The sequence below is a fragment of the Dipodomys ordii genome, unplaced genomic scaffold (assembly GCF_000151885.1).
Source record: "Dipodomys ordii isolate 6190 unplaced genomic scaffold, Dord_2.0 Scaffold97, whole genome shotgun sequence".
Lineage (NCBI taxonomy): Eukaryota > Metazoa > Chordata > Mammalia > Rodentia > Heteromyidae > Dipodomys > Dipodomys ordii.
In genome coordinates this window covers 6,978,801-7,004,904 of record NW_012267313.1, presented here as the reverse complement: position 1 = coordinate 7,004,904, position 26,104 = coordinate 6,978,801, and the positions used below count along the sequence as shown (strand labels likewise).

Here is a 26,104-nt window from a genome sequence, read left to right as displayed (position 1 = left end):
TAGCAATCCTTTGAGAATAAGCACAGCACAGGTCATACAGTCAATTAAAGGCAGGTCAGGAAGGAAAACTGATTACATGTAACAGTGTGAGGAGCTGCTCTCAAACCAGGATCACGAGTGATATGCATAAGGAATTTCTTTCAGGTATCACACAATTGTGAGAGACGCTGAGGGAAGGTCTAGAAGGAAACACAAACTTATCAGTCAGAGCCACAAAGAGAAGCTAGTAGAGCTTCTATGTGCTTACTATGGCTGAAATCAAAGCAGAGGGAGGTAAAAACCATCTGAGATACAGACCACTTACAGAACAATGGCTGCCTTCTTCAAAAACTCTCACAATGTGCCTGGCCTGGGACTTGGAGGATCTGATCAACCTTACTTTCTCCCTGACACCTACGAGGGGAAATCAGTGGTCAGCAGCAGGGTTTGCACCAATCAGCAAGTAAAGGCCCAAAGTATCCCTTTGGCCTTCCAAACTCAGCAAGTTTTTCTTCTTGATAATTCTCATCCAGGTCTGCATGGGAAGGGAATTCTGGGAAATGTAGTTCCAGTATATATAGCCAAACATGACACAGTACAAAACCATCAGAATAAGAAATTCTAGAGTAAGAGAGAATAGGTGGGAATGGAAAATAAATGTATTTATGGAAATGTTAAAGGTCCACAACTCAGTCTTCAGTTGCTTCGATAACTGCAAGGTTAATTATGAAAATGTATGACTAACTTCCATTCTATTCACTTCTAAAAGAAAAGAAAATGAGGTTGTTTTATTAATGTCATTTGGCCCATGTTTCTTTAACTATAACAGTGAAAACCACTCTGGCTAATGCACTGTAAATGCTTTCATGTTTGTTTTCTCAAGAACGTTAATGATCTCCCTTGAGCTGACGATTCTACTTATCTCCAATTCTATCATCTCACATAACTGCTAGTTCTTTCTTTCCCCCATGAGTATAAGACTTTCCTACTTCAATATTTCACTGTCAGCCAAACACAATTCCAAGGCCGAATTATTTTTGCTTTTATGCCAGGATCTCTTCCCACTTTTCCCTCCAGCCACTCAGGGAAGATGCCATGGGCCCTTTGCTCAGACCAGTCAGTGAGCAAAAGCTCTTAGATGGCTCTTATGTTCATTGTTTCCTTCCTATTTCTGCCATGCTATTCTAGCTCTATGTTCTTATTCCTAGATTACTAGAGACTCTTCCAGGCCAGGCCCCTCTCATACCCATCCATCTTCCCTTCCAGTATTCTCTTAATATGGTTTTCCTCCTGTCTCCCAAGTTTTCAAATCTTCCATGCTGTCTTATTTTATACCCTATCAGAGAAAGCAATGCTTTTCAAGATGAAAAGATTAGAAAGTTTTTAGTCCAACCACTTCCTTTTATTGAAAAGAAATAAGAAGCTGCAAAAGATTTAAAGTCACACTGACATCTAGAATTCTAGATCCCTGTAGGACACTGTCTGCCAATATAGAACCCATCTTTGATGAGAATATTGCTTTTAAAGGCTCTCCATCATCCTACCCAACTGTAAGGGCAGCTGTACATTCATATTGTAGTCTAGGGAGTTATTTCCAGGTCACTATTAACCTAAAACATGTGAAAACTCTACATTCACAGTAAGTGATGAGCCAGGCATTGTACAATGAGGCAATCATTTACCCATTTGGGGTTTCTTTATTTCCCACTGCTCAGCTTCCCCTCCATTCAATAACTATTAAGTGCTTTTCATCTCTCCTGTTTTGGCTCAATCCAAATCTTCCCTATCTTTGTGAAGCTTTATTATAATCACATCTCTAGGAATTGACTCCATCTGCTACAGGTCTTTTTGTGTGAGATACTCCTATGTAATTTTCAATGTACAGTTATTCAATTCTGGGCTACAAAGATCCTGACTTAAAAATCAGAAAACTTGAGTTCTAATCCCAGCTCTTTAACTTTCTGTCTGTGTAACCTTCGAGCCATTTTTCTCTCAACGGTTTCAAATTTCTGAAATGGACCTGTCCTATCAACTAGAGTATCAATGCTTGTCAAATAAGAGAGTTTGTCAAATAAATTATGCTTTGTTTTAAGGAGCAAAGTATTCATGTGAATCACAGAGGAATAACACAGATCATCAATCCTTAATGACATCATGTAGTACTTTTCTGTGTTTCTTTTGGTTTATTAACTAAATCACAGCTACTAAATTATAAATTCTCTGAAGGAAGAAACCACATCTCATCTTTTTTATCTCTGTTCCCATGAGCACTGCATATCTATTTTAAAATCATGCTGGGTTACATTTGGGTTGCTAAGAGGGGAGGAGGAAAAAAACTTTAAAAATGTGATGCAGAAACAGGCTACTAAGTGGGTGGATGAAGGACCCAGTAAATTAGGAATGCTATTTTATAGCATTATAGCCAGCCTGCCAAAGAAGTCTCATTGCTGGCAGACACCATCACAAGGGGATTTTTAGAACAACCCGTTACTTCCACATGGTTTTGTCTGCAAGAAAAGATGCAGGGGAGATCGTAGTGTTCAGAACCAACTAATGGGAAGCATTTAGGACATTCTTGTGTCAAGTCAGAAATAACTATTTGGACATGGCGTTCTGTACTGGATTTTCTTGAATACCTCTGCTTTTTGTCACACTATAGAGGAAAGAGTCTTTTTGAGAATTTCTTAGACCAAAAGTAACATGAGTGAGATGAAGAATTTCAGGATTAAAGGAAATTTGGGTGTGGGAAAAGTAATAACTCTCCTGTCTCATGGTCTGACCCATCATGGTTACAAGGACTTGGCCTGGTGTTCACATGAGAAGCTGGGTCATGCCAACAGACTTAGACATCTGAATCACTCTCCCGGGAGAGCAGTCACTTCTCACTATGTTTATGGAGTATAGTTTATCCTAGTGATTTTAGGAAGATCTAAGTAATTATCCCCTTCATTCCCACCTGCTCAGAGACATTTATATCTCTTATACAGCATAGTCACATTATAGCTGCTTTTCTTTTTTTCCCTTTTTCCTTCGTGTGTGTGTGTGTGTGTGTGTGTGTGTGTGTGTGTGTGTGTGTGTGCCTGAGTTTGAACTTAGGGTCTAGGTGCTACTATCACTTAGCTTTTGAGTTCAAGGCTAGCATCACAGCCTGAGTCACAGTTCCACTTCTAACTTCGTGGTGGTTTCTTGGAGATAAGAGTCTCATGACTTTCCTGCCTAGGCTAACTTCAAATTTCAATGCTAATATCTCAGCCTCCTGAGTAGTGAGGATAACAGGCATGAGCCACTGACACTCAACTCTCTTCTTCTCTAAAGAAAACATGCCATAGAAATTCTATCTCATTCCTCAAAATTGTGTGCTAGGACATTGGCTTAAACCCAGTTGGAGTTTAAAAAGACTTTTATTGGGAGCAAGATTTTCATACCATATTTTAAATACACTGTAAAACTTATTAACCTGATATGATTATTGCTCTGATATTTCATCATTTTGAGATTTTATTGCTTGTAATACAAACAAATCCTTTGTGTAAATAGAGGTAGAAATGGGAAAGTACTGGCTGTTCTAAAGCAACATGGAAATGAAGATTAAGCCATCCTTATTAAATCTTCTTAAATATAGGTTGGCTTTGAACAGCATTCTTTAGCTGTATTAGATCACAGCATGATTTGCTACTGCCAGGAAAGTGTTTCTATTCTTAGGAGACAGTGTCTGCCTTACATTGTTGAACTTTCTCATCCTCCATTTCCCAAACTGTCAAAGAGTTTCTAGAATTTAGGAGGGATCATTAACATGGTCTCAAACAATCCTATGTACTTGCATTTATTCTAAATACATTTTAAAAGTAAGGTTTTACTCTAAGTTGTCCACTGGCTTCAGCCTCCTGCTGAGGAATTTGTGGCCCCTGTCTTCTAGTTCTTGATGACTGAATTCAAACGCTTCCACCAAGCCATGCACTGGTGGTTCACACCTGTAATCCTAGCTATGCAGGAAGCTGAGATCTGAGGATCATGGTTTGAAGCCAGCCCAGGCAGAAAAGTCCCTGTGACACTTTTACCTCCAATTGACCACTCAAAAATCAGAAGTGGCACTGTGGCTCAAGTGGTAGAGGACTAGCCTTGAGTACAAAGAGGCTCAGGCACTGAGTTCAAGCCCCACAACTGATTTAAAAAAATGCTTCTGTCAAATGAAATCAGCTGTAAACACTACTGACATTATTTGAAACCTTTATTAGATATTTTGTTGTCCACACTTATCTTTTATTCGACATAGCCCAAGTCAGTCCCTGGGTTTCCAGTGTGTTTTAATTTTATGGTTTTTAAAAATTATCTTTAGGTAGTTATACAAAATTTTAATTCACCATTCAGTTTAGGAGCACACTACATCTTGATCAATGTCACCTCTGTCCAATGTGTTTTTGAGCATTATTTTAGCTTCTTTTAATAACTGAGCACTTTTCAGGGCAAAATTACAGTGCCTTGCCATTGCAAGGACACAGATCCATAATGATTTTTCTTCTGCTTGTGCTTCTTAAGATGGGCCAAAACCCAAGACCTAATACTATTATCTCATGAGTTCTTTTGAGGTAATACTTGTGTAAAAACTTAGCCCTCTTTAAAGTAATCATTGTAACTTGGAAAAATCTGTGGCTGTTTACAGTGATTATTAGGACTTTTTAAACCCCAAAGTTCATGTGCCCATAACTAACCTCTATCTTCTTATCTTATGATTAGTGTTGTTGGATTAGGCCCAGATGGAAGAAATTTGTCCCAAGGTAATATATTAAATGAATAATGAGCCTGTGACTGTTATACTTCCATTGCTTTTTCTTTCTTTTTGTCTTCCTTCTTTTTTTCAAAGTTTGTTTTTGTTTGGTTGCACTGAGGCTTGAACTCAGGGCCTCACGCTCTAGCTGACATTTCACTCATGGCTGGCAGTCACAGCTGTACTTCTAGTTCTTTGCTAGGTTAATTGGAAATAACCGCTTCACAGACTTTTCTGCTTAGGCTGGCTTTCCAACTGGGATCCTTAGATCTCAGCCTTTGGAGTAGCTAGTATTAGAGGTGTGAACCTTTGATTCATATGCTCAAGTGGAACCTCACACTGAAGAGTGAATGGCAGAGAAAACTAAACAATCTCCCTCCAATCTCTTTTAGTGGCTCTGAGGACTGCTATGGACAGGAGCAAGCATGTGCTTACTTAAGCAGTGAGAGGAGAGAATGGTAGGAAATCAACCAACTCTCCCAGCAGGTGTGGGTTGCTCACCAGAACATATAGAACATGGGGCTCTATGGGGAGATTTAGGAATCTCCAGCATTCCTGGAGCTAGTGATCGACATGGGTAATGAGCAAGAAAGTGAATTCATGTGTAATACAACTTCAGGAAAGACAAGTGTTAAGATTTAAGGGGAAGAAAAAGGAGAAGAGAAAAGGCACACTTAGAGAGAAAGAGCAGACCTGATAGGTACAGAAGGCATTTCTGGGGTTGTGATGCTGAGGCCCTGGCTTGTATGAAGAAAGCAGTGTGAAGAGCTGCACAGCAGGAGTTTTAAACAGAGGTAATAGCAGGTCAAGAGATCTTGAGGTGAACATGACCTTGAAGAGTTAGGGGAGAACAGTAAGAGAGTGTGTTAGGCCTGAAACAACATAGTGCTGGGATTGGAGAGGCCTTTGACTTTGAACTGCCTAGCCTTGATCCCAGCTTTGTATTGTAGGACTTTGGGCAGCTCATCTCTCTCAAAGCTTCAGTTTCCTTATCTAGAAAATGGCTTGGGAGTAAATATTTCACTGTGGCAACCATGGAGTGCAATGAAGCCATGTGTATAAGCAATCTTCAGATCCAGCATGGACTCAATACACTGAGTGATGAGGGGCATTAAACACCTGGTAGGGATCTAGACATGAGAATAGTTCAGGTAAAACCAGCACTGATCTCAGCTGGTGTTTTCTCAAGCCACTCAGGAACACACAGGAAGAGCTCTGTGGTTCTGTATTGATTTATGGTGGCATGGTGAACCTCAACTTCCTTTTTATCTCAAATGGGTCAAGACTGTAGAAATTGCCTTGTAGGTGTGGAAAGTGTAGTTCAATTCTAGACCACCCACTGTTTAGAACATTTCTTAGGAAACCCGACTGGTTTCAGTAAAAGGTGAATGATGTGATTTCAACTGAAAACCACCCAAATCTTCATTCTTCTAAACTGATAAAACTAATTGAGACCATATATGCTGTGCTCACACTGTTCTGCTTACTGTGGCTTCCTGAATCTAACATAAAACTTGGCCTGTCATTAATATTTGTTGGATAAATCAAGACCAGTACTTCAAGAACTCTTTTCTGTGAGCTCTCTACTCTGGGGTTGATGTCTTGGTCTCCTCTGTAGGTAGGGAATGACAGGTCAATATGGGTTTTGTGAGGAACTCTATGGGCAGTTGGCCAAAAAACTCTGTCAGAATAAAACTGTTTGGTTGAGGTTGTAAGGCTCTCCAATATTTGATGACTAAAGACAGTTAATGTTTTAAATTTACTTAAATTAAGGCTACTTCAAAAATTTGTCATGTTAGATGACACGGCCATTTCTAACATTTTTTCACTTTTCTCTCCAACTATGAGACCTCACTAGCCACTCTTGTGGGGATTAACCATTCCAAAAGTACCTACTCCTATTTTGATTCAGTAGTTGAATATATTTAGACATGGCTCTTAAAAGAGTTGAGGAAATTCTTTCATGATTTTCTTAAGAGAGGCATGGGACAATGTAAACCTAGAATTTAGAAAGACTTCTAATCAGCCTATATTATTTATAGAAATATTTCAATGGTTTAAGTTAGGTTTACAAATCACATTGAATCCCACAGATGTGTCATAAAAGGCCTTTCTGAAAAAGCATAGTATAGCCAGTTAAGCTGGCAATAACAGCAAAGAGGCTGAGATTTTACAGTACATCAGATAAGTTGAATATTGATGAAAGACACAGGACTCTGATCAGAGCCAAAGAATGGTTTATATTCATAGCAATGGCCAGAATACCAGTATTTGAGGTTGATCATCCAACCCCTGTCCCCATTGGGCAACATGTGTTGACCCAATTATTGGTTTATAAAGGAGGAGACTCAAGCTCTGAGGACTCAGATCTTTTATCACAGGCAGGAAGCCTGTTTTTGTTGCTGTTTCATTTTATGGAGTTGAACCAGAGTTTTGGAGATTTGGGTATCAGTAGAAGGCAGTAGAGTCATCATCTGCCATAACATTTAAATTGAGATTCCACAACCAAATAATTCTGGCCCTTCAAAAGATATCATTCATGTCCTAGCTAAAACCCTTGACAATTTCAGGGATGTGGAACAGCTGGTTTTAATTTGGAAGTTTATTTAGCTGTTTCATTGTAACACACACTGGGTTTAAGACAATGAATCTGATATTCTAGAAGTACATGAAGGGTGTCAACGAAGGTCTTGATTTTCCTCAAACTTCCTCCCAGACCCCAGGCCCTACACATTCAGAACTAGCATAGTAAAAGCTTTTGAAGTGCTCGGCTTACTTTTCCATTGTTTTAAAAAATGAAATCACATACTTTTAGAAAAAAAGGTATAGTGCCAAAAATTATTATTTTTAACACAACAGTTCTATTACCAGATGCACACAATCACATAAAGGTTTATGTTAAAACTTTTACCTTCATTTTTTTCCTTTTCTTTTCTTTTTCTTTTGTTTTTTTAAATTTGTATCCATACTGGTGGTTGAACTCAGGGCCTTGAATTCTTGTTTAGCTTTTATGCTCATAGCTAGTGCGCTACCATTTAAGTGACACTTCTAGCTTTTGGCTGGTTATTTGAGATATGAATTTCTTGTACTTGTCTGCTGGTTGCAAACCTGGATCCTCAGGTGATCTCAGCCTGGTAAGTAGCTGGAATTACAGATGTGAGCCATCAATACTGGGCCTACGTTCAAAATCTTTTAAGTGTTTGTTTTAACCATCATCAATATTAACCGAAGGTTACCTTCCCCCCAGTAAACTAGATTAAATATCATTGGGATTAATTAAAGTGGCAAATTATTTAATCCTCTGGTAATAATCACTAAGATAACACAAAGTCTATAAAAATAGCATGTATATAGCTCTTTGCCTCCAATCCAGAGGGAACAAGTAAATATGTGCGTCTAGCTTATAAAACCTTTTACCTTCTGTGGAATCAGGGCCTAACCGCTGCATCTTTATAACACAAGCAGCGATACACACACCGAGACAAGGAACTTTCAGTTCTATCACCATCAGCAATTGCTCACAGAACACAGAGTGTTTTCACTTCCCCTCCTGACCTGCTTTGAGAGCCTTGTACCCATGAACATTATGAAGATGGGACAGAACAGAGAGTAAAAACAGATTAGGGTTGTGACAAACATTTGTTAGTTTCTAGGACACATGAACAATGATTCCAAAAAATATCTGCAACAATAAAAACAGTACTAGTTATTCCTGACATAGTGACACACATCTGTCAGGCTGGTTATTCAAATCCCAAATCCAAGCCCTCCTGGGAAATGCAGAAACAGCCTGTCTCAAAATTTAAAAAATGAAAAGAGCTGACTTGGTGGTACCTAACATTCATACACTTGGCCCTGCTTTCATTCCCTGATACTACCAAACAAATGAACAAAAAACACCATAAAAAACTCACACTACGCTCTATACTGAAGTCTAAATAATAAAAAGATACAGTGTAAAATAGTACATCTAAATCCATGTTATTCAAGTTAGATCTCAAACTAGAAAAGATGAATTTCTTGTGTCTCTTTCTGTGTGTGTGTGTGTGTGTTTCACTTTGAATTCTAGTTCAGTGTTCTGCAAATTGGGGCATGCATCAATACTCTGGGTGGTTTACTTTCCAATGAACTTTGCTTCAGTAATACTTCAGAGGTAATCAACTTCCAGAGCGCCAGGTTTTAAAGTATATCTCTCTTAAAATCTCTCCCTCCTGTCTCCCCAGTTATAAAGGTTCTCCCATTTAAAAGGAAGTTCAGTTATCACCTATCTGAACTCTTATTATGATACATAATGACAATGTTTAAAAACACAATAACACCAATCAAAAAGATACTTGGAAATACCTTCATGTAGGTATTGAGAAATCCGTCAGATGACTGGACTCTTTGCATTAGACATCATATTCGCAGTGATTTTTTTTGGATGAAAATTACAAAAGGATGACCCAGTCAAGCCTCACAGGTAACTCATTGCTAATTCAAAGAAGTGACATCATTAGCACAAAACTTCTTCAACTTCCTCTATTTATTCTTCAGTAAAATGCATTTCCTATATTTAAATGAACAGAATAGTAATGTTATTCTAGAAATAAGTGACATTCATCCATAGACATATAAGAAAAAAACTGTCTCAGCATCTCATTAAGAGACATTTGTAGGGCAGGTGTGCTGGTGCTTGTCCATAATCCTTGCTTCTTGGGAAACAGAGATGAGGAGTTTGACAGCATAAGGCCAGCTCAAGCAAAAACTTAGTGATATTGCATCTCATCCTCTAAGCTAGGCACGGTGGAGTCATGTCTGTAATCTCAGACAGGGGTAGGAGGGTCTGCTATCCCCATCTGTGTTTTTCAAGTATCTTGGATTACCAGGTTCTATTTTGAATACTTGATTTTCCTTCCTTCCTTCTTTCTTCCTTCCTTTCCTCCTTCCTTCCTTCCCTCCCTTCCTTCCTCCCTTCCTTCCTTCTTTCCTTCCTGTCTTCCTTTCTTCCTTCCTTCCCTCCCTCCCTCCCCTTCCTTCCTTTCGTCCTTCCTTCCCTCCTTTTTTCCTTCCTTCCTTCCTGCCTGCCTGCCTGCCTACCTCCCTCCTTCCCTCCCTCCCTCCTTCCTTCCCTCCCTTCCTTCCTTTCCTTTTCTTCCTTTTTTTCTCTCCTTTCTTTCTTTCTTTCTTTCTCTCTTCTAAATATCTCCTCTAAAATATTTTTCTGAAAAATCGTTCAGCCATTTTGGATTAGAAAAGTATTAGGGAAATATTGACACTTCATTTCATTGCTTAGTAACCTAAGTGATCTCAAATAATATTAAGTATTTCTTTTACAAAAGGCCACAAGAACAACGAGCAAGGAGCCCTAGCAAAGTGAGATTCAAAACGGAGAAAGGAAAGAAAGCTACTGCACTGCTGATGGCCTAGGGTGGAGTCTAGTTTGTAAAGTACATAATTTTTCCACTTAGGGAACTCAGGCCAAAATGTAAGCACCTGGCTGGCTAGCGTAGTCTATTCCTGCTCAGGATTTACATTTTAATCGCCCCTCACCAAGGGAGACCTAAGTGTGCTGCAGTCTGCTTGCAAAGGCAATGAAACCCACAGGGTTTGGCTTGATTCCTATGAAGAGCAAGGGCCTGGCTTTCTTGGCCAATCAGATCTATCAGCAGCCTGAGTTATAGGACTCTTTCCAAAGTTGCTAGGAGTCCTCTGGCAGGAGTTTCGAAACCTCGGTCAGTTTTTCAAAGTCGGCGTTAGCATGCCAGATGCTTCAGAAAGGAACTCAAGCCAAATGGCAGGTGTGTCTGGAGAGCTGCGGGATTTAACTCCAAAAATGGGAAAGGCTAAACCCAGTTTCTAGAGGAAAAACTGGGGCAGTGACCAGAAATAAGCCAGAGGCAAGAAATAGATAGGATAACTGAAATAGGCTCATTGTTATTGCTACCAAACTTCCCTCCTAATCTCCACTGAACACACAGAGATGTCAATATATGTGTCCTTTTCTGTCTTTTTACAACACTCTAGAAACCATAAACCTGCAGATTCCCATCTAGGTCAGGCAAGTTCTGATGAGCAGCCTTGATGAATGTGATTCTCTGTGACATAGGAGTTCCATAGCTATGAACATGGCCAGGCCCCAGCCCTTGGGCATCTGAGGTCATCACTGTGGCATACAGCAGGCTGACACTTCAGGCTCAGTCTTTCGAGTGCTGGGATTACAGGTGTGCGCTATCATGCCTTGCAAATCATGACCTTTAAGAAAACTTCCACTGCTTGTTTTAAACATCGCCAGATTACATTTCCTTGTGTGTTTCATACTTCTGTGTTCTCAGAAATTGAAACAGCATTTCTGTTTGTTGGGATTTGAACATTCACAGGCTCTTTCCAGAGAACTCTTAAGGCTTTTAGGCAAGGACTCTCTTGCCATAAATGCCACATTCAGGTTTTTATTTCACTTTTCCTGGATATGAAAAGATGTGACTTGGATATTAAAATGATATACGTGTTCCATATTAGTGTGAGTGAAGTAAACATCCTCCAACTGCTACACCAGCCAGTTTGTCAATATTATTTCAACCAAGGCATCAGCTCTTCTCCTGAGATCAAAAAGGAAGTAGGAGCTTTCTGGCAGTAATATGTTTAGCTTGGGAAATGTCAGATGCAGAGCGGGCCTGACAAGTTCTCATCAGAACGCTGGCTAGGGAAAGTTTACGTTTCAATCTTCAGCTCTTTATTCAGGCAGGTTAAATTGCCCAGAATGTCAATCCATTGTGGAATTGAATGCAGGCAGAGAGCAAGCTTTCAGTGTGATCTTGAGTTTTTCTAGACCAGACACTGGCAGTTGAGACCTAGCATGTATGACCAGTGCTTTGTCTACCTGTCCTGTTTTCTTACGGATGACATTTGCCATTCTAGATTGCACAGGGACCAGCTCCTTTTCATCAGATGCAGTGAGGTTCTTTTGTGGCTTTGTGGTTTTTGTGAAAGAGGGCCTTTTCTGGGGCCTTAAGGATCACAGCTGCGCCCCACTCCTCCTGGCTGCCAGGTGTTTCTGATGACCCAGCAGTAACATTCTCAAATAACATCAGGTGCTTCTGAGAAACTCCTGTAGCAGGGTGTCAGCAGCTCATGCCTGTAATCCTAGCTCCTCAGGGGGCTGAGATCTGAGGATGGCAGTTTGAAGCCAGTCCAGGTAGGAAAGTCAGTTAGATACTTATCTCTTTTCTTTTCTTCTTCCTCTTCTTCCCCTCCCTCTCCCCCCTCCTCCACTCATGGGGCCTGAACTCTGGGCATGGGCTCTGTCCCTCAGCTCTTCAGCTCAAGGCTAGTGCCCTACCACTTGAGCCACAGCTCCACTTCCGATAGATACTTATTTCTAATTAACCATCAAAAAGCTGGAAAAGAATGTGTGACTCAAGTGGCAGAGCACCAGCATTAAGTGGAGAAACCTAAAGGATAGCACCTAGGGCCTGAATTCAAGCCCCAATACTTTTATACACACACACACACACACACACACACACACACACATACACACACACACACAGAGGGGGGGAGAGAGAGAGAGAGAGCATCATGATGAAAGGTGGAATCAGGAAGAAGAGAGTGGAGAGATGATGTTAAGGTAGGGCTGGCAGGTGGATCAAGAAAGCCTGAGATAACTCCTCTAGTAAAAGAAACTGAGACCCTTTGAACCCTCAAGCTCCCTGTGATGCTGTCCATAACCATGACCCTACTTAAGCCCTGCACCCCTGCCACCAGTGCACCAAGCCTCATGTCTCCTGACCCCCCTCGGCCACCATGGCATCCCTCTTCAACTCTCCATTAAAGTTGATCTGGTCTGAAGAAAGGAAAGAAAGAAAGAGAGAGAGAAAGAGAGAGAGGAAGGAAGGAAGGAAGAGAAGGAAGGAAGGAAGAGAAGGAAGAGAAGGAAGGAAGGAAGAGAAGGAAGGAGGGAAGGAAGGAAGGAGGGAAGGAGCTCCCATTCCCCCTCTCTTGCCCATGACTGGAAAGCACAGGCATTAGGGACCCTTGGCTCCACCTCATCAGGTCGCTATGGTAAGGTGGGGCATACACCAGTCTGTGGCCTAGATTATTTGGCTTAAAATTTGAATTTATGGAATTTTATTTTATATTTTCCCAAGGACAATTACCAGAGCCAAAAAAAAGCACCCCAAAGACCATTTGTTGAACTGTGCAGGTATCTCTTTACGACGCGAGGGCCTCAGCCTTGCAGAGCTGGGAAAAGGTTACCTAAACACTAAGCTGGCTTCATCAGGGCTATCATCTGTCAGAACCTAGTGTAAGTCTTCTGAGGTAGAAAGGGGAGGGAGAAGAGAAAATGAGGTGAGAGGGTAGGCATGGAGAGTATCTTAGAATGCATTAAGGCTGGGTGTGGTGTCTCACACCTGTAATCCCAGTGATGGAGGAGGCTATAGCTAGGAGGACTGCTGTCTAAGGAGAGAACTTGAGACCTTAATTAACAAGTAACTGAACTGGGGAGTCTAAGGGGAGAACAGACATGAAGGGACAACAGGTAAATAAATGCAGCAGTGGTACTCACTAGACACTATGTTGAAAATGAACTATACAACTTGTAGGTGGGGATGGGAAGGAAAAAGTGGAGGAAAGAGAGGAAAGGGGTGACATAGTCCAAAAAGAAATGGACTCTGTACTGTTTCCTGTATGTGTAACCCCTCTGTACAGCACCTTAATAGTAACAATAAAACCGTAAATTTTTTTAAAATTTAAAAACAGTTTAGAAACAGTTGGCTAGAGACATAGCTCAGTGTTAGGGTACCGTATAAGGCCCCGAGTACAAATCCCAAATGGCATAATAAGTAAAATTCCTCATGAACTAGAACAATGATAATCATGTTGCTTTGATGAGTTATGTGTCATGTCTTCAAGGAGACCTGGGACAGATTCATTTGGAGAAGATCATCAAGGGGAAAAAAATATTTTTCCAGTCCCCTTCTACAATTCAATTCCATTTTTTTTTCTTATTTTAAAACAACACATTTACTCTAAGCAGATGTTTTCTCTGCTGCCTATGATATGACATGAGAGGAAATTGGTGGGTTTTTTTTTGTTGGTCATGGGGCCTAGAACTTTAGGCCTGGGCACTGTCCCTCAGCTCTTCAGCTCAAGGCTAGTGCTCTACCAGTTGAGCCATAGAACCACTTCCAGCCTTTTCTGCTTATGTGGTGCTGAGGAATCCAACCCAGGGCTTCATGCATACAAGACAAGCACTCTCCCACTGAGCCACCTTCCCAGCCCTGGAAATTGTTCATTTTGAGGCACAGCTGACTGCTCAGTTTGGGAATGGGCAGCCTTAGAGGCTGCTGGCAGGTGGGCCCCTCCCTGGCTTGCTAGGTGCTGCCCCCACGTGAGGATTATGTGGTAGGTGGGTGGAGATATTGAGCGTTCGGTGTGTTAGGTTTCAGAGAGGCAGGGCTCTGCTTACATTCCCATTCATTAATGAACACATATTTACTGGAGCCACTACCCAGGAAGAAGCACAAGTGATTAAAATGCATGCGCTCCTAAGCCTGTCAGCGTTTAATACCACCTCTGTCACTTAGGATCTTAGCTTTGTGATCTTGAGAAATTAGTTCCTCAAAGCCTCAATCTCTTACACAGAAGACAAGTAGTAATAGTTCTTTGTTCTATTATTATTATTATTCTTTAAGAAGTCATATGAAAGGGTTTCAATTCAACATGTCCGCTTAGGAGTACAATGCCTCTTGATCAACATCACGCTTTTCAGCATTGTTCCCCACCTCTCCCAACCCCTCTTATCCTCTCAAGTTACCTGGTTCCTTTTGTGCATCTGTACATTGGCGATTACAAATGCATTCGCCCACCTTTCCTCTCTCCATTCGCCTGCCCCTTTAGTTCCTACTTTGTGAGAGCTGGTGAGGATCAAATGAGAAAGCATTGTAGAAATGTGTGCAAATTCAGGTCAGGCTGAAGTAAGAACTCATCTTTATTTCATTAGGCAACTTGGTTTGCTAGGCTCATCCTCCCAAGCAGTCCCGCTAGTGTTACTATTGATAATGAAGTTCTCTCATCCATTTTGATGCCAGGAAGTGTCATCTCACAAAAACTCACATGTCTAGTCTGGTGTAACCATCCTACCTGGAGCTCTGTTTAATTCAGGCTTTTCTCTGCCCAGCTCCCCCAAGGCCAAGAGGGCCAAGTGGGAGGAGGGAGAAGAGCAGGCGTCCTCTAGCCTTTGTGCCTTATTTCCGGTCACCCCTCAGCTGTGATGGCAGACTTCTCCAAGGTCAAGGGGAAAGAGGACTTAGGGAAGGGCACTGTACAGAGCAAGTGCAGCTGGAATCTGGCCTTGAGGCACTGGGCACACAGACAAAGCTGGCTCTCTGGCTGCACTTCCCAGGCCTGTGTCAGATCCCAGCAGCTCAGCTCTGCCCCTTCCATGCAAGTTTCTCTCCCTGGGCCAGAGGCAAAGCTAACACGAGCCCTTTTCTGGGCTGTTCTGTTGAGATTTGAAAGGGCCTTGGGCTCCAAGCACAAATGCAGGTAGGATGAGGGAGGAGAGGTAAGTCATCCACCCTGGGATCTGATTCTCTTCACTGGCCCTGCGGTCATCTGTCCCTCTCTCTCTTCCTCCAGTGCCCTGGCTGGTGCTTAGCGAGATCTTTCCTGGTGGCATCAGAGGACGGGCCATGGCTCTAACTTCCAGCATGAACTGGGGTATCAATCTCCTCATCTCACTGACCTTTCTGACAGTCACCGGTAAGATGGTGGTTTTCCTCTCCTGCCTGGATCTGGATCTTGTCCTCTTAGAGAAGTTTGTCTTCAGACAAAAAAAAAAAAAAATGTTGTAGAAGTTTTCACACACATCCAGGAGAGATGGGAAGGAGCCTGACACCCAGCACACAACACAATTCTCAGTGTTAATTAACTCACCATCTGGCCTGCTCTTCCCCTTTTCAAGTTATTTTGAGTCATATCCCACAATGGCATTTGTCTGAAAAATTTCAGCCATGACCTCCAAAGGATAAGACAGTTAAAAGAAAATGAAATGATAATACAGTCTCTACACTTAAGAATATTAATAATCCGCTAGGCGCCGGTGGCTCACACCTGTAATCCTAGCTACTCCGGAGGCTGAGATCTGAGGATTGCAATTCCAAGCCAGCCTGGGCAGGAATGTCCATAAGACTCTTATCTCCAATTAACCACCAGAAAACTGGAAGTGGTGCTATCGCTCAAGTGGTAGAGTGCTCGTCTTGAGCTGAAGAGCTGAGGTACAGTGCCCAGGCCCAGAGCTCAAGCCCCACGACTGAGGGGAAAACAAAAAAGAATATCAGTAATCATACCTACTCTGGGGCCGAGTATGGTGGCACACATCTGTAATCCTAGCCACTCAGAAGGAAGAGGTAGGTGGAACATAGTCTGAGACCCTGCTAGTGCAAAGTGTAAGACCCAAGCCAGGTGAGGTGGCTCATGCTCATAATCCCAGCTACACAGGAGGCAGAAATTAGGAGATCACTGTTTAAGGTCAGCTTGGGCAAAAAGTCATTGAGACTCCCACCTCGACAAATAAACTGAGCCTGGTGGTGCATAGCTATACTCTCAGCTATGTTGGGCAGACTGCAGTACAGTGTAGACCAGATGACAGCTCAAGATCCTATCTGGAAAACAAGTTAACACAAGGGGATAGAAGCATGGCTCAAGCGATAGAGTGCTTTTGAGGCCCAGTAGTGCCAAAAAGAATGAAAAAGACAGACAGACACAAATCCACTGTGTTCCCAGGCTACCAATTGTCCTATAACTCTGTTATACTGTGGATGAATCGGGTCCAAACACATAACTTACAGTTTTCTTAGTGTGTTGTGTAATTTGAGACCTGCCTCCATTCCCTGCACCCTTTACCCCATCTTATATTTGAGTGTAGAACCAGGTTCCTTTGTTCTGTAGAATTTTTTTAGTGCCTGGATTTTGTTCAGTATACTTGTAGCACATGTCCTATGTCCCTGCGTCCTTTTTCACTCAGGACTAGTGCTCTACCACTTGAGCCACAGCTCTACTTCTGGCATTTTGGTCATTAATTAGAAATGAGAATCTCATGTACTTTCCTACTTGGGCTGCTCCAAACTATAATCCTCGGATCTCAGCTACCTATGTAGCTAGGGTTACAGGCATGAGCCACACATAGCACCTTTCCCAAGTTCTATCCAGAGAGGCGAAAGATGGACCAATGCTATAAGGGCTTTATGAAGCAACCAGCTGGACAAATCCGGTACCAGTAGCAAGCACAGAGAGAAAGGACTAGTTAAAACTGCAAAGAGAATTGCAGGGCTCACTGACTAATGGTTTCTATGCTTAGATCCCTCCACACTGCAGTTATAAAAATGGCCGCGGCATACAACACTCGGCCAGTTTTGCTGCTCGACCCACCGTGGTTGTGACTGCAGCTGTCAAGGGCTATTTGCAGATCTCATCCGCTGTTGGTCTGAGCCAGCTACTTCCCCAGGGCTCCTTGATATACTGGAATTTTTGCTGCTGAGCCAGGGGTCATCACAGTACAAATGGTAGATTCATTTGGGGACCATCTCTCATCACTTAGCATAACTTGAACTTGACCAGTGACTCCAAAGGTTCTATCTCTTTGGCTAGAAGGACTCTAGGGAAAAACTAGGTTGACAAGTGAAATCTATCAAAATCTTGACATTCTTCCTTCTTGCTGATACAGCCTGGACAGTGCTCAGGCTATGAGTTCAAGCCCCATGACAGACAAAAATAAATAAATGAACTGGGCACCGGTGGCTCATGCCTGTAGCCCCAGCTACTTAGGAGGCTGAGATCTGAGGATCATGGTTCAAAGCCATCCTGGGCAGGAAACTCCGTGAGACTCCAATCTCCAATAAACAACTAGAAAACCAGAAGTGCTGCTGTGGCTCAAGTGGTAGAGCACTTGCCTTGAGCTGGAGAGTTCAGGGAAAGCACCCAAGCCCAGAGTTCAAGCCCCACGCATGACCCACGACGTAAATAAAGTAAAAATAATGCAGTATTGCTGACATGAAATCATTTATTCAAATCAGAGTAAAGAAGTGAGTTCATTCCAAGAAAAGCCCATCTGTACATAGATGACATTAAAAATGTCTACCCAGCTTGGGTGCCAGTGGTGCGCACCTAACATTCTAACTATGTAGGAGGCTGAGATCAGGAGAACTAAATTTGTGAGACTCCATCCTAACAAAAGAAGGCAGGTGCAGTGGCATGCACCTGTCTTACTAGCTATGAGGGAAGCTTACAAAAGGTAGATCGAGGTCCAAGCAAGTGCCCAGACAGGAGGTAAAATGTATTTCAAAAATAACCAGTGCAGTGGGGAGATTGAGGGTGGAGGGAGGGAAAGAGGGGGGAAAATGAGGGAGGGGGTAACAAGTTAGACAAGAAATGTACTCACTACCTTACTTACCTAGCTGTAACGCCCCTGTACATCATCGTGACAATAAAATAACCAGTGCAGAAAAAAGTCTGAAGGTATGGCTCAGTGGATAGAGTGTTTACCTAGCAAGTGTAAGGCCCTGAGTTCAAATCCCTAGAACCCCCAAAAGAAAAAGAAAAATGCCAAAAAACAAGACTGTCCACCCAAATAGAAACCAATCTGTACCAGTGGTGATTCCCAGGAGGGCATTTGTGAACACTAAGATGTTTTACCTCCTTCCCTGCGTACTTCTACATTGTTTGAAGTTTTTTTTTTTGTTTTTTTTTTTGTAAAGAGCACGTGCTTTGTAAAATATTAATAAAGGTGCTTTACCATTTTGAAAAGGGAAAACATGCCAATGCCATCAAGAGGACATTGAGCTTGAGTTGTGGTAGTTAGGTAACAGCTGTTTACTCAAGAAAGCTGGAGTCATTTGTAAAACTGAAACTTCCAGAGCTACCTATGTTTTAATTTGCGAATCTACTTCCTGCTGATGTGTGAAAACACACAAGGCTTTAGAACTACTCTAAGAAGCAGTGTTTACAAATGGGATTAAAGCAATACAAAACCCAGTTCTAATCATTTTTTTTTTTTTTTTGGTCTGTTACAGATCTTATTGGCCTGTCATGGGTATGCTTTCTTTATACAACCATGAGTCTAGCATCCCTCGTGTTTGTTATTTTGTTTATACCTGAGACAAAAGGGTGCTCTTTGGAACAAATATCAATGGAGCTAGCAAAAGCGTAAGTATTTAACCAACAGTAGTCTTTGGTCAAAATGTAGTTTGTATATCCAATAATGTAAATCTGATTGTCCTTGGTGTAAGACAAGGGGCTCTCTCTGCTTTGTCTTTAGTGTGACTGCTTCACCTAAAGAAGCAGAACCATAGTTTTCCAAGTCTGCCTTTTAGAGCTCTGTTAGTAAGGATTGAGAACCCTGCCAAGTAGGCTTACTTTGTTTGGGGTTTGGGATAGGTGTTGAGATTGCGAGCCTGCTGCCCCAGCCATGGGCCAGAATGATTGCTTTAGTCCTTTATCTCTATCAGGCTCATGGGTTTTTGAGCGCACAACTCTTACTAAGCATATGATTGGCAGAAAAGTTCTGGGGTCTAAATGTCTACAATTGCCTTAAAGATAGTATTAAGGAAGGGGCAAGGCATTAGTGGCTCAAATCTATAATCTTAGCTACTCAGGTGGCTGAGAGTTGAGGACTGCACTTCAGACAGACAAATCCAAAAGATTCTTATATGCAATTAACCAGCAAAAAGCTGTACTAGAAGTTGCATTTTACTACTCAAGCTATTACTTCCAGTCTCACATTTTGCTGGTTAGGGTTAATTGGAGATGGAATCTTGAAGACTCTCTCCACACCTCCAAGCTGGGTTCGAACTGCAGTCCTCCACCTGTCAGCTTTCTGAGTAACAAGGATTATTAGCATGAACTACAGGCACCTGGCTCATTTGTTACTTTTGTGTTATGCGATTAAAATTTAAATCCATGCTCTCCCCAGGCTCGTTACAAATTTAAATTAGAACAGGACCGAAGCTAAGAACAAAAATAGAGGAGATCAGTGCAGACAGACAGGAAAGATGCTGGCAAAACAATCCCACCAGTACCTGTTAGGTGTGTGTTATGGTGAAGCCTGCCCAGTATTGGGAGCCGAAAGAACAAAGTTGCTTCTAGAAATCATGACTAACTCTTATGCATGCAATACTAAAGAGCTACAGGCATGCTTTGCCGGGTGTAGTAGAGAAACACAGCCTTTAAGTGAAAATATGAACAGACTTACATAAACTGATCCAAGTATGTATAAAGCATGTGTTATACAAAATTATATTGGAGTGAAATGTCAGTAACAAAAAGCAAATCAAAACTGGTAAGTTACCAAATTATAAGGAAAGGATGGTGGAAAAACTGTAGAACTTGCTGGTTCATAGTGGCTGAAGTGAACTCATTGAGAAAGGTCACTGCTGAACTAAGTGAGCCTTTAGGAATTTAGAAGTTAACAAAACAAGGAATCAACTTTCGTAACCAGGGAAATCAGTCTTGATTAAAACTCTAATGGGTTCTAACAACTAAGAAACTTAAAAATATCAAATTCACTTTAAATTTGGTACTACTCATTGCTTACTATTTTGCTCTCCACTTGCAAGGTGGGTTCTTTTGCCTTTTTTACAAAAGCTGAGAAAACAAAGATTCTTCCAAGGATGTTACATGCTGTAGAAAATAAACAGTGACTCAAGCTGCGAGGTCAGAAAAGCTATCTGCTATAATGCAATTTGAAAGGATTTTGGTTTGAATATCTGCTCTGACAGCTATAATCTTAGAATGTTTGCCCTATTTGCTCTTTCAACTGTGACTTTATTCTTTTTTCCCTCCCAATAAGAGAAAACAAACAAGCAAATGTTTTATACATATTTGAGTTCTGAGGCTTCAATTATTTCCACTTTTAGTGGTTAATTTGAGGCGGCCATTCTTGCACCAAATGTGCATCTTCTAAAGAAGCAGTCAGCATCTATAATAGGCTTTCACTGATCTGGGTGCCTCATCCACTTTAGGAAAAAAGAACAAAAATACCAGAACTAAAACATGGTTTGTTGGGGGATGGGAGGGACTATTTTGGTTGGGTAATCAGAGGAGGTTATTGTAAAAGGTAAGTTTTACTTGAAAGATTGGGGTGGGGAGAGAATTTGTATCAAGAAGAGCTGGCTTGCCAGCCGGTGGCTCACTCCTGTAATCCTAGCAACTCAGGAGGCTGAGATCTGAGGATCAAAGCCAACTGGGGCAGGAAAGTCTGTGAGACTCTAATCTCCAATAAACCACCAGAAAACTGGAAGTGCTGCTGTGGCTCAAGTAGTAGAGTGCTGGCCTTGAGCTGAAGAGCTGAGGGACAGCACCACACCTAGAGTTCAAGCCCCATGACCAAAACAAAAACAAGAGCTGGCTCAAATACTAACTAGGGCCAGGTGCTGGTGGCTTACACTTGTAACCCTAATTATTGAGGGCAGAAAATGTGTGAGATTGTCATCTTCAAATAACCAGCAAAATAGAAAAATACAAGATTGGTGGTAGAGGACCAACCTTGAGTGAAAAAGCCAAGGAGAGTGCAAGGAGCTAAGTTCAAGTCTGTGCAGTAGCACATACAAGCATGTGTGCACGCACACGCACGCACACACACACACACACAGGCTAAGCAAACACAGGCTTGATCTGCTTCAGGAAAATTAAAAGGCCAGAAGGCTACAGATGCTTGCTGAATTAGGAAGTGTTAGCTAGACCAGTGTGAATAGCTTTGAAGACCTCGTAAGGAGCTGGAGTTTCATCCTCAGTTCACAGACCACCAAAGGGTTTTACCCAGGCCAGTAGTTTATGTTAAGGTATGCTCAAGTGAACATCTGCTGCCAAATGAGGCACAGAGCAGCACAGATCTAGGGCTTGTTTTCAATCATGACTGACGTCAAGTGGCCCTCAGTGCTGGCAACGACCCAGATCCCCAGTCCACTAAATCTGCCATTGTTCCAGACAATGCCCAATATCACCTCCTCTCTCCAGAAACCTCCTAACCTCCCCACTTAGCATGGACAGCCTTGCTCTGAACTCACCGAGTAAGTAGACACAACAGGACACCGTCCACATCAGGATTTATATCCGCACACACTACTATACCTCCTTCCCAATACTCCTGGGAGTGGCCAATCCTTTCAGCCACTCTACCATCTCCCTTCTTCAGCCATACCAGCCTCTGCTATAGCCCAGGCTCACCAGACATGCTCAAGACCCAGAGTCTTTGCACTGTTTTTTTGGGGGGGAGGTTAATTGTGAAAATACCATACAGAGGGGTTACAATTACATGGGCAAGGTAATGAGTACATTTCTTATCAAGCATTGTTGCCTCCTTCTTTGTTTCCCCTTCCCATCCCTTCCCTCCCTGCCCTCTTATCTCCCTCCCCGCCTTGCCCCCCTCCACCTGTATCCCTATTTTAAACAATTTGTTTTTTCCCTTCCCCTCCACAAATTAATCCAACATCAAATACAGTGAAAACAGGGGTTAATAACATGGGGGAGGGACATACAAAGCAACAAAGAACTCATCTTATAAAAATGGGTTTGCACTGGTTTTCTAGGTCTTCCCCCTCAACATACAGCTCACTGCTCATCTCCTACCTTTCCTGCCATCCTGTTTAAAACCACCACATCTCCAACTTTATACATCTACTGACCTACTTCTGTCTTAACCAAAGCTGAAACATTCTTTTACTTGGCTTATTATCTCCTCATTTAAATTCCTGGAGAGCAGGAATTTTGCATATTTTACTCACTGCTGTTTCTCAGCACCTGGAACAATCTCTTGGCATATCACTGCGGTGGGTGACACCTCAACTTTTTAACTTGAAGAACTGGGTGGCAGGTAGGATGGGGGATGGCTTAAAGACCTACTCTTCAGGGCACAGGAAATGACTGTTCTGTTTTGAATATATTCATCTAGAGATGTCCACTAGACATCAAAATAGAGGTATGTTATTGATAGTTGGATACATATATAAGTCTGACGTTTCTGGAGAGTCTTTGGTTTAGAGTTGAATGTGGGAGGCTATCAGCTCGTAAGTGGCTTTCAAGTCATGGAACCAGACGAGATCATCTGGTTAGAAGTGAAGAAGAGAAGGAGACCTAAGATTACACTAAGCCTTAGGTTATACAAATTTTAAGAGATCAAAGAAAGGAAAGGTAAAAAAGTATTAAAAGGAGCCAACAGTGAGGGTGGAGGAAAGCCAGACTAGAGTATAACACAAGTCAAATGAAGTGTTACAGGGTATTACAAACAGGGGTACATAGGTTTGTTGGGTAGTCTCAGTGGAGTGAGTACTTTAGAGAACAGAGGTATAGGCATCAGCTCTAGTCCACTCCATGAAGAGGTTGTGCTGTTACATCCTAGACTGTCAATGCTCCAGTCACAAGCGTCCCTTTCACCATCTTTGTCTTCTCAAGTTACTTCCTCAGGGAAGCTGACAAATCTTCTGTCCCTCCAGAGTTGGAAGCCACAAGGTGCCCACATTTTCCTTCCTTTCTTATCCTGCTGTATCCCAGGCACCACCAGGCTCACTCCTTTATGGATTTCCTCTCCCTCCCTTCATGCTTTCCCAGTCATTCACACAAAACACCACTCTGACTACATCAACTTTTATTTTATCCCTCTGAGGAGCTAGTATGCCTAAAGAAAATATACACTATGCTGACAGCATTGTTTTACATTTGTGAACATAATTGCAGGTAGATCTTTATTGCAGTTCTCTGGAGTTGGCTTTCCAGCATGGCATGGTGACTTCACATCTCTACTCTCTCAAGCTTCTAGCACCACCTCCCACTTTTTCTGTGGGTGACTTTAGTTCACTGAGAGAACACTAATGGAACCCACTCAGCCCTCCCGCCACAAGATCTAACCTACTCACATCTATACACATATTCTGCTTTGGTACATTAGCCAATGCTTTCTATTTGTACACTGATTATACCATCCATTTCCCCCTGCTGTAGGATTATGAACACACACAAATATACAAAGGTGAAGTACTTCCCATACTCCAAAAATACAGCCCTGAAGACTTCAAATTCCAAGGACCAACCTATTTACCTGTCCCCAGTTTCAGTTCTCTGGAATTCTGCACACGGTTTCCTTCTATGTTCCACTGTAATACAATCCTTCCCAACCAAGTCATTCATTTTCCCTTTCCCTGCTTACTTTCCTCACTAGCACTTTTACTACTTAAAAAGTCATGCTGTTTCTCTCCTTGAAAACAAGCCTTCAGCCACCCCACCCATACTACCTTGGTTCATTGGTTAAGGTACAAAAAAAGATTTAAATAGGAGGGAATTTCAAAGGTGGCTCCCTTCTCTAATTTAAAAAAAAAATAAAAGCTAAGTGCTATATTCTATTTTTATGCTGATGGAATCAACCTCTAAGAAACAAAATATTAATACAGGAGGCTGGGGTAAATGCAAGAAGGCAGAAACATAATTACAGGGATACTGGTCGAGTTAGAAAAACCAAAGACAATGAAATAGGATTTGGGATGAACTCTCTACTAGTATGTAATGCTACTTTTGCAAGTCCTGGTCTGCAGAAGGATGGTTGTGTTGAGGATACAACCCAACTTATCCTTTGCATGACCAAATGTTTGTGATATAGACTGAATTTCAGGATACATTTATCACAGCTAAAACAGTAAAATCCCCGGGTGGGTTTTAAAATAATAGCCCACACATTTTTCTTCAAGTAAACTAAGAACGACATTTTCATTAGTGTTTCTTTCTCTCAGGAACTATGTGAAAAACAACATTTGCTTTATGAGTCATCACAAAGAAGAGTTAGTTCCAACACAGCTTCAAAAAAGAAAACCCCAGGAGCAGATCCCAGAGTGTAAAAAGCTGTGTGGGAGCGAAGAGCCACGGCAGCTTTCTCTAGACCCCTGACAGCCTCAAGACCTTACACATGCGGACACAGCACAAGAACACTACAATACTTGTGGAGTGTCTCTGTACCAACACACATGGGTCACTCCCATGCCTTTCTTCCAGGAACTGTTTTTAAGAGACACACTGACATTATAAACATACCCAATATTTAATTGCTTTTCCCTGTAAGGAACTACAAGAGATAGATGACTGACTTATAAGGACCTAAGCAATATTTAATTATGAACAAGGCATTAGGTTACACACACACACACACACACAAAACCAACAGACTCAACACTTTCTGCTTTTTCACAGAGCAGTCTTTAAAAGACCAGGTCCTAGTGTTGAGATCTACCTTTTTTTTAAAAAACAAACAAACAACTACATACATGCATACATACATACATACATATGTATGTATGTATATACGAAGGCCAGTCACTTTACCATTCAGACACGTTTCTGGACAGATGCTTACATCTTTTCCTACTAAGATACACTTACCTGTACTGGGTCTTATATTAAAAAAAAAAAAAAAGCCCAGAACACATAATAAGGACAATTTAATTGCACCTATGTTCTAGATTAGGATAGGGTTTTGGCTAGGATTTTAGTGATAATTCCTAGCCCACAAGTAGAAAAACTATGCAGTGTATTTGACAAATTATGAAGTGCAATTTAATGGAAAACAACCTTTATGAATTTTGTATTATAAAACATTTACAGAAATGCTTCTGTAAGACTGAGAAAAATAAGCATTTTTTTCCATTTTTATTTTTTTAGTAATTAGAAAGGTCAATTTCAAAATCCGGGGACCATATTATTTAGAAGCAGCTGTTAATAAAGCATCAAAAAGTTGGCAATTTATCTAAATCTCTGAACAACTATGTTTGTTATTAAGTCACCTATTCTCTTCCTGGATGCTTTTCATGATGGCTTATAGTAATTCAATTTCCTGCAATTATTCTCACTGCTCAGGAATAGAAACTACCTCAGATTACAGCACACAGGCTACAATCAATGCTGATTTATAGATAAATGCAGATTTAATAAATGACATTCAGACATTAGGACAATTTCTTCCCTATGATCGCTGTGAAGAAAGAGCCTACCTACATCAGCAACTTGGCTTTTACCCATACAATGGAATGCTCTGTCCTGTATTTTTTTAGTTAAAACTTTAAAGATCTGATAGGGAATTTTACCAATATAAGCTATAGAAACACAAAAGCTTGAAAAGCACAGATGACAGAGCTTGAAAATAACTTTTTAAAAATTATGATTAACCTAAAGAAAAGAGAAGCCAAAGGCTAAACTCCTTTGTTATTTAAGTTGTAATTTTCCTACTAGTCCCCACCATTGGCAGAAGGGTTCATGATCTTGCTCCCCTTTAAGTAAGAAGACTATAAATCTATGTAAGCAACAGTAAAATGGAAATTAGCTATGACTAAGGAGCATGACTGTCTT

At 41.4% G+C, this 26,104-nt stretch overlaps 1 protein-coding gene across 1 annotated transcript in view; it reads left to right on the top strand.

Annotated features, from left to right (window-relative positions):
* Positions 1 to 24,998, top strand: part of Slc2a12 (solute carrier family 2 (facilitated glucose transporter), member 12) — a 47,499-nt gene extending 22,501 nt beyond the window's left edge. The window contains exons 3-5 of the mRNA XM_013026885.1: positions 15,365 to 15,487; positions 18,796 to 18,928; positions 24,499 to 24,998. Coding sequence (XP_012882339.1) covers positions 15,365 to 15,487; positions 18,796 to 18,928; positions 24,499 to 24,652 — 410 coding nt within the window. The 3' untranslated portion in view covers positions 24,653 to 24,998. The remainder of the gene's footprint in view (positions 1 to 15,364; positions 15,488 to 18,795; positions 18,929 to 24,498) is intronic.
* The last annotated feature ends 1,106 nt before the right edge of the window (positions 24,999 to 26,104 follow it).